General features: G+C 43.9%; 1 protein-coding gene across 1 annotated transcript; it reads left to right on the top strand.

The window, feature by feature from the left end:
• Positions 1-6825: 6825 nt before the first annotated feature.
• On the top strand, positions 6826-9224 carry LOC148738361 (uncharacterized). Its single transcript, XM_088750843.1, has one exon. It carries the CDS (start codon positions 6969-6971, stop codon positions 8484-8486), a length of 1518 nt encoding a protein of 505 aa, XP_088606969.1. The 5' UTR covers positions 6826-6968; the 3' UTR covers positions 8487-9224.
• Positions 9225-12975: the final 3751 nt, after the last annotated feature.

Raw genomic sequence — 12975 nt, 5'->3', positions numbered from 1 at the left:
TTAGGTTTAAAAGAATGGAGGGCAGAACACCAAATGTTCTGCAACTTCTCGATGCTGCTAACAGCGGAGACCAGTCTGCGTTGAAAGAGTTAAATATGAGTGGGGGCATTCAGTATACAGCGCCAGCTTCATTTCAACCCTTCGAGCAACCTAACGAGGTGAGAGACGACCTGATTGATCTCGCGTACTTTCTGCAGCTTTAGGCAGCTGCAAGCCGCCTCGTATCGAGGCAAAGTTCGACATGGCCTTTAAATATGTCACTCCGGCATACGACGCTATCAACAACGAGAAGTTTAGCAGGAAGCACACCCTACAAGCAATCGATATCGCAGGTGATTCCTTAGAAATCACTAAAAACATCTGTGATGCGAGTGATATGCTCCTTAGAGTGGAGCATCTCACAAATCCTAAGGAACAAGTGGACATTCGCGAAGAAGAGATTAATGATAAAAAGGGAGGAAGGGTCTATTTATGGAGGGCAGGAGGCCTTCGTCACTTTCACTGCTGACGAACCAAGTACGCCAAAGGGTCACCACCTGGCCAGGAAGTGCATGCTAACGAAGTATAAGTACAATGGACGCAATCTTAAATGACATCTGAAGCATGTCCATGTTAAGAGGAAGCACATCGGCGATTGCGATGTCGATCACCTCTTTAACATGGGTATACACGGGAAGAAATGAGGATGCAGCACTACCAAACACAAGAGTAAAGGAGGGAGGTGGAAAAACTGAGGCCCTAAAAAGATTGTAGCTACCCTTGGGGCTTATCTTCCACAACATTTACGAAATAAACATGGGATGCACCCTGACAGCGAAGCCTACCAGACAAGCATCAAGGTAGCTAAACGTTACCTTGGAGCGGACAAGGAAATTCATCAGTTAACACTACCAGGTCCATCCATGAAACAAGAGTTACCAGAACCAGATGACACAGGCGATCACACGACAGGAAGTGACTTCAACCTAGAGGACACCTCAAGACGCTCATCCTCAGGCTCCTCCTCAGGGTCACCTGTACTGAAAAAAAACCCCGACATAAGCAGAATTTCGACTCTGACTTAGACGAGATACTTCTGCTACTCCCTCCCCAGCAACCTGCTTCTATAACAGCGACCATTTCTGCAGCCACTGTTGCACCTGACTCTGCAACTGCCGCCTCCTCTGGTGAGGAAAGTTATGAGGAAAAATACGATGGCATAGCCGAGTATTTCGAGGAAGAAAATCCTAGCAATGTGAGACATTTGGCTGTGCGAGTTTTATAAGTATTTCTTGACACCATCGGCTAGGTTTCACCAACATCAAAACTGCCTACAGCACACTTCCCGAGTCAAGAAGATCCTGTCTGATATTGATCCTTCTGGAGGTGATGTCAGTGTACTGGCGGAAGAGGAAGGCAGCCGTGTCTGGTTTGATTGGGTTATGCCTAATCTTAAATCCAAGGCTACTGGTACTCTTAAGTCATACTGGACTAGCCTCCAAAAATTTGAGGAATTTCTTACGACGTAAGAATCCTCCCCGCACCTTCCTGTAATCTCACAACCCTCCAGGCACATGCTGCAAGATCTGGCCAAGAGCCTGAAGGGCTGAAGGCGTTACATTACGAAAGAAGCACCTGCCGACTCCTTCGATAAATGCATTAAACACTGCCACCAGCTGTTGATGTTTAAGGATGTTTAGCAAATAACGACAACTCTGCCGGCTGTGAAAGGAAGAAAAGCAATTACTCAGGCAAAGACTTCAGCATCCGATGACCTGTCACTAACCCAGTTCTGTGCAGCGAGAGACCTGCTGCTTGTCTCCATCACAAGATCCGTGAACACACTCAGGGGCGTTGGAAGCAGCAACTCTGAGGATGTACAAGGGCGACAGATGGGAGAAAAAGAAGCGTAACAAGGTCATGTTGGTGACCTCCTGCAAAAGGGAAGAGGATGTCCTGCTCCCACCTCACTGGATGCAATGCTCGTCCAAGACATAGACACCTCAAGCAAATTGAGGCCAGTGGTTTCAGACGATGAAAGTGACAATGCCAATATCTTCCTCAAGTCAGATGGCTGCTCCTTTTCAAGGGTAAGCATTGGAAAACAGATTTCCGCCTTCATATTCAAGAGCGGGGCCATCTCAACAAACCAATAACTGCCACTGACCTCAGCAAGTGGATAGCAACAGAATTGCAGCAAAAGAAGAGGCTGAGGCTTCAGGTGAATGACGAATTACTTCAGCGTCTCATGTGTCATAATGAGAAGACTGCCAAATGGAGGTATCTCCGTGAGAGCCTCACTGAGGAAGCAGCGGAGGCCTCCCAGCAGCTTGTCACTTTGACACAGGTGACACCCATAAAGAACGCTGCCACAACTACAACTACGCAGGACGAGGCCTCCACACCACCACATGAGGAGGAGAAATCTGTTTCAGGGGAAGAGCTCAGGGATGAAGTCAAAACCCCCTTCAAAAAAATAGATCTCTCTGCAGAAGAGCTTACCCGCATATCAGAGCTTTTCCGCTCCGATATACAGACCCAATGCTCTCCAGAGAACCTTTGGGTCAAGGCGTCTGATCAGGTTCGCTACCACATCAAGAGACAACAACTGTGGACCCTCATGACCTGCCGCAGGAGAGTTCATTTCACCGCACAGCGGCCTACGTTTTGTCCAAGCCACCAGGATCGTGTGTAGGAGGAAGAAGCGAGCCCAGGAGATGGGAATGGACTGAGGAGGAGACAGCCATAGTCAAACGTGTCCTGGCCAAGTTAGACAAACCACCCAGAAACACAGAGATCTGCAGGATCAGAAACAAGGTGAAGAATATCTTTAAGAAACGTTGCGGGGCCACCACTTGTTCAAAAAACTTAGAAAACAAAAGATTTTCAACCTTTGAAGCCCTATCGCCAGGCACCTTAGAAGCTTGAAGCTCAAGCCTGAAGCGAGGTTGGAGAGAGGACGATGAGTCATTCCCTGCAGCGGCATCCAGCGCTAGAGATGAAGAGGAGGACGACGCCAATGAACCCTTGATATTGTCCGCAGAGTGTCATGCAGGAGATTGGCAAGTCCTCCAATGACGGCACTCCAACGCCAGTCCTCCCGAGACAGAAAGATTGCTCTGCGATCTACCCGCGCGGCTAAGTAGCCAACCTGGGCTCATCTTCCACAACATTTATGAAATAAACATGGGATGCACCCTGACAGCGAAGCCTACAAGACAAGCAGCAAGGTAGCTAAACGTTACCTGGGAGTGGACAAGGAAATTCATCAGTTAACACTACCAGGTCCATCCATGAAACAAGAGTTACCACAACCAGATGACACAGGCGCCCACACGACAGGAAGTGACTTCAACCTAGAGGACGGCTCAAGAGGCTCATCCTCAGGCTCCTCCTCAGGGTCACCTGTACTAAAAAAAACCCCGACATAAGCAGAATTTCAAGTCTGACTTACACGAGATACCTCTGCCACTCCCTCTCAAGCAACCTGCTTCTATAACAGCGACCATTTCTGCAGCCACAGTTGCACCTGACTGCAACTGCGGCCTCCTCTGGTGAGGAAAGTTATGAGGAAAAATACGATGGCATAGCCGAGTACTTCGAGGAAAATCCTGTCAATGCGAGACATATTTGCCTGTGCGAGTTTCATAAGTATTTCTTGACACCATCGGCTAGGTTTCACCAACATCAAAACTGCCTACAGCACACTTCCCAAGTCAAGATCCTGTATGATATTGATCCTTCTGGAGGTGACGTCAGTGTACTGGCGGAAGAGGAAGGCAGCTGTGTGTGGTTTGATTGGGTTATGCCTCATCTTAAATCCAAGGCTGCTGGTACTCTAAAGTCATACCTGACTAGCCTCCAAAAATTAGCAGAATTTCTTACAAGGTAAGGATCCCGCCTGCACCTTCCTGTAATCTCAAAACCTACCAGGCAAATGCTGCAAGATCTGGCCAAGAGCCTGAAGGGCTGGAGGCGTTACATTACGAAAGAAACATCTACAGACTCCTTCGATAAGTACATTAAAGACTGCCACCAGCTGTTGACGTCTAAGGATGTTTCGCAAATAACGACAACTCTGCCGGCTGCGAAAGGAAGAAAAGCACTTACTCAGGCAAAGACTTCAGCATCCGATGACCTGTCACTAACCCAGTTCTGTGCAGCGAGAGACCTGCTGCTCATCTCCATCACAAGATCCGTGAACACACTCAGGGGCATTGGAAGCAGCAACTCTGAGGATGTACAAGGGCGACAGATGGGAGAAGAAGAAGCGTAACAAGGTTACGTTGGTGACCTCCCGCAAAAGGGAAGAGTATGGTCCTGCTCCCATCTCACTGGATGCAATGCTCGTCCAACACATGGACACTTCAAGCAAATTGAGGCCAGTGGTTTCCGACGATGAAAGTGACAATGCCAATATCTTCCTCAAGTCAGATGGCTGCTCCTTTTCAAGGGTAAGCATTGGAAAACAGATTTCCGCCTTCATATTCAAGAGCCGGGTCCGTCTCAACAAACCAATAACTGCCACTGACCTCAGCAAGAGGATAGGAATGGAATTGCAGCAAAAGAAGAGGCTGAGGCTTCAGGTGAATGACGAATTACTTCAGTGTCTCATGTGTCATAACGAGAAGACTGCCAAATGGAGGTATCTCCGTGAGAGCCTCACTGAGGAAGCAGCGGATGCCTCCCAGCAGCTTGTCACTTTGACACAGGTGACACCCATAAAGAACGCCGCCACAGCTACAACTACGCAGGACGAGGCCTCCACACCACCACATGAGGAGGAGAAATCTGTTTCAGGGAAAGAGCTGAGGGATGAAGTCAAAACCCCCTTCAAAAAAATAGGTCTCTCTTCAGAAGAACTTACCCGCATATCAGAGCTTTTCGGCTCCGATATAGAGACCCAATGCTCTCCAGGAAGCTTTGGGTCAAGCGTCTGATCAGGTTCGTTACCACATCAAGAGACAACAACTGTGGACCCTCATCACCTGCCGCAGGAGAGTTCATTTCACCGCACAGCGGCCTACGTTTTTTCCAAGCCGCCAGGATCATGTGTAGGAGGAAGAAGCGAGCCCAGGAGATGGGAATGGACTGAGGAGATGGCCATAATTAAACGTGCCCTGGCCAAGTTAGACAAACCACCCAGAAACACAGAGATCCCCAGAGTCTACGTTTCATCTAAGGAGCTCAGGAACATTTTGAGTGCAAACACCTTTGAGCGGATCAGAAACAAGGTGAAAAATATCTTTAAGAAACGTTGCAGGGCCTCCACTTGTTCAAAAAACTAAGAAAACAAAAAAGATTTTGAACCTTTGAAGCCCTATCGCCAGGCACCTTAGAGGCTTGAAGCTCAAGCCTGAAGCGAGGTTGGAGAGAGGGCGATGAGTCATCCCCTGCAGCGGGATCCAGCGCTAGCAATGAGGAGGACGACACCAATGAACCCTTGATAGTGTCGGCAGAGTGTCATGTGTTGGCCCCACCGCCGTCTCTGTTCCACGGAGACGGCGGTGGGGCCAGGAGAATGAATAGAAGGGCTTTCTCTGTCAGCAGTGCGACAGCCAAGGCAATATGCATGGAAGAAAGGGCGCTGCCTCAGGGTGGGCAACCAAGTAATAAGGCTAAAAAACAAAGACCAAACTCGGTGAGCACTAGCAAATGATACCAGCCAGAAGTGTCAAATTAATACTCGCTTATTACTGTGCTCAAACCAGGGTGTTTCATGAAAGCATCCGTCGTCTGAGAAAATGAGAGAAAACTCACCCTATTAGCTGTTGTTTATTATTGTTATTATTACTACTACTACTTGTAGAGATCAAATATCTTGCATAACTTTTCGTCCAGCTATGCTTGGGTGTGAATAATGAACTCGCGCGGGTCACTAGTTAACTCCTGCCTTTTGTTGTTGTTTTTTTTAAATGACCGCAGTTGCAGGAGCAACGACCACAGGCAAGGCAAAGAGCAGACAGTGCAAGGAGAGGTGAAGAATCGCTGGAGCATAAGGGACCGGTTGGTGCCAGGTCTCCGAATGGAGGATTTTACAGACGAGGAAATGTGGCAGGCCATCTCAAATTTCTTCAGAGACCACCAGCCACTTCGCCAAGAGGTAAACTTACAGTGATGATCTGATCAGTGAATGTAAACCTGTTGTATCACTTGTGTCCCTGGCGTACTGGAAATGTATCGTCAACCTTGTTTCCCCTTTGTTGTCTGTTCTAACAGGAAATACAAACTGCCATGGCCAACACAGTGGGAGGTGGAGGACACACTTGGAAAGACAATCTGGAGGCAGTGAAAAGAGGCCACTAACCAGCTAATTAGAGATGCGCGCCGTAAAACTGCTGGCTGAGAAGATGGCAAGCCTCTTTCTCAACTGTAGCACTGCCTGTGACTGGTCAGAGTTGTGCCCTGAAAGCTGGTCAATTTTGGCCGCACGTGGAGCCAGGAGACCCCTGCTCGTGACAGCCACCATGTCCCATCTGCATTCCTTTCTTTCTATAAGCGGTGATATGAAATCATCTCGAATACACTTCATTACTTTGAGGTGTATTATTTTCGATTTTTTTAAGTCGATTTGAAAAGTAAATACCTTCCATGGAACCCGACAACCCAGAATCTAAAAAACGGTTTAGAAACTTTTCCGAGGAAATAGAAAACGAGGTGGTAGAAGTAGTAAATTAATGGCCAAATCCTATAGGAGCACACATGCAACTTTATCCATTCAAGCATTGGGATACACATGAAGGGTTGAGTGCACGGTTACGCCTAAATAACCAATTACGTCTCCAACTTTAGCAGATTGGATCAAAGATCTCTTAGTTAAATCAGGTATTGATGCTAATATTTTTAAAGCTCACTATTCTTGCTTTTCACTCACGTGACCAACTCCTTGACAACGGTTACGGTCCGCCATCTTTGAGTACAGCTTTGCCTAACAACCAACTATTCAAACGCAACTCAAATTCGGAAAGAGCTTTTCAGTTGTTTTTGCGATGGTTCTCTGCTTAATGATCAATTGCCATAATCGCACTGGCCGAGATAAAGATATCAAGTTCTATGTTGTGCCATCGATTATCAAAAATCAAGGCGAAAAGGCCGAAGAATTGTCTATCGAACGGCGAACAAGATGGCTTTCCGCCATTAGCCGTGACAAACTTTCCGAGTCAGTCTTGCGACATGATCGCGTCTGTAGTCGCCACTTCGTATCAGGAAAGCCTGCAGCAAGTTGGGATAAATACAACGTTGATTGGGTGCCCACTTTGAATCTTGGACATTCAAAGAAACAGCGAGACGACGAGCGACAACTTCGAGATACTGAAAGAGCCGAAAGAGGGAAATTGCGACGTAAACGACAACACGAAGAAACACTTCAAGCCTCTGCTGCCAAAATACTCAAGTTAGATGAGCCAGGTGAACAAGTAAAAGACATTTTTGCGAACAGTTCTCTGAACGAAAATGTTGAGGATGTTGCTAGCCACTTTGAAACGTTGAGTGTGGCCGACGTAGAAGCCAATAAAAATGAAACCGTAAAATGTGATCAAGCTGAATCAAGCACTCAGACAGACGAGTTTGAATATTTGTTCAGCTCAAAATGCTCTTGCAAAGCACCTTTTGACGCTGATGATATGACAGATGACGAAAAAGTAAGGTTTTACACTGGTCTTACCGAAGCTAAAACTCTCCAACTTGTTTTCGAGCATGTCTCACCCTTTGTTACGCGTAAATCGAAATCTCTCTCTAAATTCCAAGAGATGGTCATGTCACTGATGAAAAATCGAATTAACGTCCCATATCAAGATCTTTCATACCGTTTTGGAGTATCAGTGTCAACGGTCTACAGAATTTATACTACCTGGATGGAAGTTATGGATGCTCGACTCTCACCATTGATTTACTGGCCAGAGCGACATGAACTATGGCACACAATGCCCAAATGTTTTCAATCTGCATTTGGAAATAGAACCACAGTAATTATCGACTGCTTTGAGATTTTCATTGAGCCCCCTACGAATCTTCTTGCAAGGGCACAGACATTTTCATCCTACAAGCACCACAACACCATCAAGGTACTCATTGGTATCACCCCCCAAGGGACAATTTCATTCTTGTCAAATGCTTGGGGAGGCAGAACCTCTGACAAATATTTAACTGAAAATTGTGGTCTGCTGAATAAGCTTCTTCCTGGAGATATGGTAATGGCAGATAGGGGATTTACTGTTGAAGAAAGTGTGGCTTTTAAAAGAGCTGAACTGGTGATACCTGCTTTTACTAAAGGAAAAACACAACTAGACCCTATCGACGTAGAAAAGACAAGGGAAATTGCCCATGTCAGAATTCACGTTGAGAGAGTGATTGGGCTTCTACGCAGAAAGTATACCATTTTGGAGGGAATTCTTCCAACAGACTTTTTATCCACTAGTTCTAAGGATCAATCTCCATTGATTGATCAGATTCTAAGGGTTTCAGCTGCACTTACAAACTTATGTCCCCCAATTGTACCATTTGACTGATCATCGATGAACATTTAGGAAATTAGTTTACCTGTGTGGGTACGTAATCAGATCAATATCAATATTATCTAGAAATATTTATCATATATGTAACTATTCATGAAACGTTTAGGTCAAGTAGAATATAATAGAATGGCAGTTCTATTTATAATGTTATTATGATTGCTTGGAGATACAGATTTTATTTTCTCAGGAAAAAAGATCTCACAAGTGGTGAGTTTTCATCTAGGGTGGTTATTTGTCCCAAGCTATACCATATTTCCCTTGAACTTGACAGTAAATTTAAACAATTTTAGAATATTTATACTATATACTTTTCTCCAAGTCTCTTGCTTAGGTCTAAGAATTCACAACTACTAAAAACAGTAACTTCTGGGTATGCTATTTGTCTGACCAATCTGTGCCATAGTTACATTCAATTTTACATTTTAAATCAGTCTGATTTCAGAAACATCTTATTTGAAAATCGTAAAAAGCAAACAGTACATAGTGAGACATGATGAGATTACTAATTGATTAATCCAATTAATTGCTATTTCACTATTTTCCAATTAATGATGGTTTTTCACCATTTTTGAGTACGGCAACATTTCTGAAAGCAGATGCATTTGTTTAAGTCTTGCTACTTATGTCTCAGAATAACTGAAAATCTGAAGCTTTAATGATTTAATTGCAATCAAAAACTAGGGAACATTGTAATAACTCCATCTTTAAGACACTGAAGCAGGTGTGGCCGCATTCTTGTTATGTCAAAAGTAAAGTCTTCTGGTTTGTAACCATGCACTAAGCAGGCTGCAAATGCAATGGCAAAAACGCCACAGTCACTCCCATTAAGCTGCTGTTGTACAGGAACATTAGTTATTCCTGTAAAGCTGTCTGCCATCATGTTCTCAACCTGCTCCCTGACTTCCATTTCTATGATATCATGGTACAGGCTATCATAAAGTCTAACCTCTCCAGGCTGACATCCAATTGAGCCAATGCACACCCAGTGAAAACTACCCGTGTGCAGAATTTGTACAAACTCACTAGTAATAATACTGAAGTTTCTACATGGGCCCAATGTTGTTCTTTGGAACCCTTCAATTAAAGGATTGACTTTCTTAACCCTTTTCGTCCCAGCGTCACATATGTGTGACGATAAATGCGGCTGACCGATGCTGAGCCCGCTAGGGGTGAAATACTTGATTGCGATAGCCCCCCTCTGCCTCATTTGAAGCCTGGCGATTTTTGTCGGTTTCTTCGGTGTTTTTCATGTGAATTTGCCTGCTTTTGACCGAAAAAATTGCGATTCTTTTCTGTTCGAGTTTTCGCGCGAAGTTCAGGAACAGCTGATCAGTAATGGCTTCAACTTCTGGAAGTGAATTTGTAGTAAATTCGGCTGCAGAGACTTCTCAAAACGTGGATTTAGTGTTCGTAGACGAAGATGAAATGCCATTGACTTCTGTAGCTATAGGCACGGCATATTTAGAGCGAGAGTCTGACGAGGAAATTGACTCAGACTTTTATCAGACTGACTCTGACGAGGAAATTGACTCAGACTTTTATCAGACTGACTCTGAGGCTGAAGAAAGTGACGAAAATGAAGAATTACAACAAGCAGGGCCTCCCAGGAAGCGGAGACGTACAGCACAGGGCGAAAACGATGTTGTGGGTGATCCTGTTTGGGTAGAAGACATCAGGACGCATTCAGACCTGCCTTTCACCCAACCCACGGGGCCTAAAGTTCGAATGGGAGCGGATCAAAAAGACCCAGCGAGTTATTTTTGTCTGTTTTTTATTGATGCCTTGCTTGATCTAGTTGTGACACAAACAAATTTGTATGCTGCCCAAGAGAGAGCCAAAACCCCGGATAAACACCGTATGCCTTGGCACGCAGTGGACAAAGATGAAATAAGAACATTTATTGCCTTGATTTTAGCAATGGGGCTGGTAAACAAACCTACCATACATAGTTACTGGTCCACTGATGAGATACTTCAAACACCATTCTTCACAAATTGCATGTCAAGGAATCGGTTTACACAAATTTTGAGGTATATACATTTTGTGAACAATACACAATTAATTCCTAGAGGTCAAGATGGATATGACAAACTGGGGAAAATTAGGCCCTTCTTAGAACTAATTAAAAACCGGTTCCAAAGAGTTTATGCCCCAAGCAGGAACCTGTCAGTGGATGAAACCCTTGTGAAGTTTAAAGGACGCCTTTCATGGAGGCAGTATATGAGGGACAAACCAGCAAGATTTGGCCTCAAGGAATTTACTTTGGCTGACTCTGAAAATGGCTATGTGTCAGACATAATTGTTTATACAGGCAAGGAATGTGGACAACAGTCTAAAGGTTTAGCTCAAAGAGTTGTTTTGAAGCTTGTGGAACCATTTTATGGACTAGGATACAATATATTTATGGATAATTACTACACCTCAGTTCAACTTTTTGAGAAACTTTATGATCAGGGTCTTCAAGCCTGTGGAACATGTCGGGGGGATCGGATCGGTCTTCCTCGAGATGTAACAACATCGACCTCTGCTACTGTAAAGAGGATGAAACGTGGTGAAGCAATTTTTCGGCAAAAACATCACCTCACTTGTGTGACATGGAAAGACAGAAAACCTGTGACTATTCTGACAACTTTACCAGCTAATGAAGAAATGGGAGTTGCTGAAAGATCAGTGCGAGAAGCAAACGTCTGGCATAGGAGAGACTTTGCCTGTCCCATACCAGTGCAACAATACAATTTACACATGGGTGGTGTTGATGTTGCAGACCAGAGGACAACTGCCTATGCAAGGCTCATGAAAGGCTGGACATGGTATCTAAAACTCTTCTATCATTTCTTGGAGGTGTCAGTTTTGAATGCATATCTTGTTTACTGCAAGGGAAAAGATGATGATCAACCAGATCTGAGCATGATGGATTTCCGGATTCTGGTAATCAGAGGTTTACATGGTGGAAGGAGCTACAAGATTACCCCCACAGCTGCTGCACCTCAAATATCAAGATTGAATCTGTCTTTGGGACACTTCCCAGTCAAAGTTGACAAACGGTGTGCTTGTAAAGTTCACCTGCAGCGAGTGTTGACTTCATACAAGTGTGGACTGTGTGGAGTCCACATGTGCCCCAGCCCTTGTTTTGAGAAGTACCACACCCTCCAAGACTATTTGTATGATGACCCTGAATATGGAGCAGCAACCCCACATCTGAAACCTCAGAATCCTGGCAGGCCTTTTGCAAGAGGAAGACCTAGGCAGACGAGGCAGTGAACTCTCCTATAAGTAACGGAACATTGACCGTTGGTTGTCAAAAACTGTTCACTTTGCCAACAGCATACTGACATTGTAGCACTGGTATGTCCAACTCCATGCTTATAAGAGATATTATGTGGTGTTTCCTTGTTCAAAAAATTATGTTTTCTGATTGTTTATTCTACAAATGTATGTACCCATAATTCATGGGATTATGGACTTGACTGTTTCTTTTGATTGGTTAATCATTAACCTGCAGATATTTGAAAAACTTGGGGAAGGCAGTTATGCTCAGAAAGGTTGTTTGGATCAGTCTGGTAAAAAATAATACCTTATGAGATTTAAGTTGCTGTTAAATCCTCAGTTGATTAATTTTTTAAATGATTTATAGAATTAAAATTTACGATGAAAATTGCCTTACTGTTTGAGGGCCGTAAGAAGCTTTTTTTAGATCAATATAACAAATATTTGTGATTTATCTTAAAGGTCATTTCTTTAGCTTAACAAAAATGACTATTGTTATTATTTGACAGTTCTTTTTGGTTTCAGAGCTGAATTCTTGTGAACGAAGGATTTTTTTAGTGTATTTTTACTGTCATATGTCAACTTTGAGGATAAAGTGAGAAACTTACATAACAAGGGACAGGCAAATTTTGTTGGTTCACTGTGTAGAAAATTCTCTAAACTTCAAAATGAGCTATGATATATGAAAATTGACTAAATGTAGCTCAACTTACAACCATTTATTCACGGTGTTGTCTTTTTTGCGAAAATTAATTACCATACCCATGGGAGGAAAAGGGTTAAGGCATATCTGTGCTTGCTGGATGATTGTACAATCAAGATAGCCATTACTGGACATTATGATCTCAAAATGTTCTTGAGTTAAATCACCAAGAGGTGCCAATTTATCAGTGTTCCCTTTGGTTTCTTTAATGATCTCAGCCTCATCATCACTTGAATTTTGACTATCATCAATTATTGGAGAAACTACATGATTAACTGGCTCAGATTGCTGTGAAGTACCTGGAGCACAAGTGGTAGGTTGGTGATTAGATGCCTTGTAAACATCTGTTTTGGTACCTGTGACTAAGGGTTGAAAATCACTGAGAGGTGCCAATTTGTCAATGTTCTCTTTGGTTTCTTTAATGATCTCAGGCTCATCATCACTTGAATCTTGACGATCATCAATTATTGGAGAAACTGCATGATTAACTGGCTGAAGTTGCTGAGAAGTACA

This window comes from Stylophora pistillata, chromosome 2 (genome assembly GCF_964205215.1).
Source record: "Stylophora pistillata chromosome 2, jaStyPist1.2, whole genome shotgun sequence".
Classification (NCBI taxonomy): domain Eukaryota; kingdom Metazoa; phylum Cnidaria; class Anthozoa; order Scleractinia; family Pocilloporidae; genus Stylophora; species Stylophora pistillata.
This window is presented reverse-complemented; position numbering and strand designations above follow the sequence as displayed.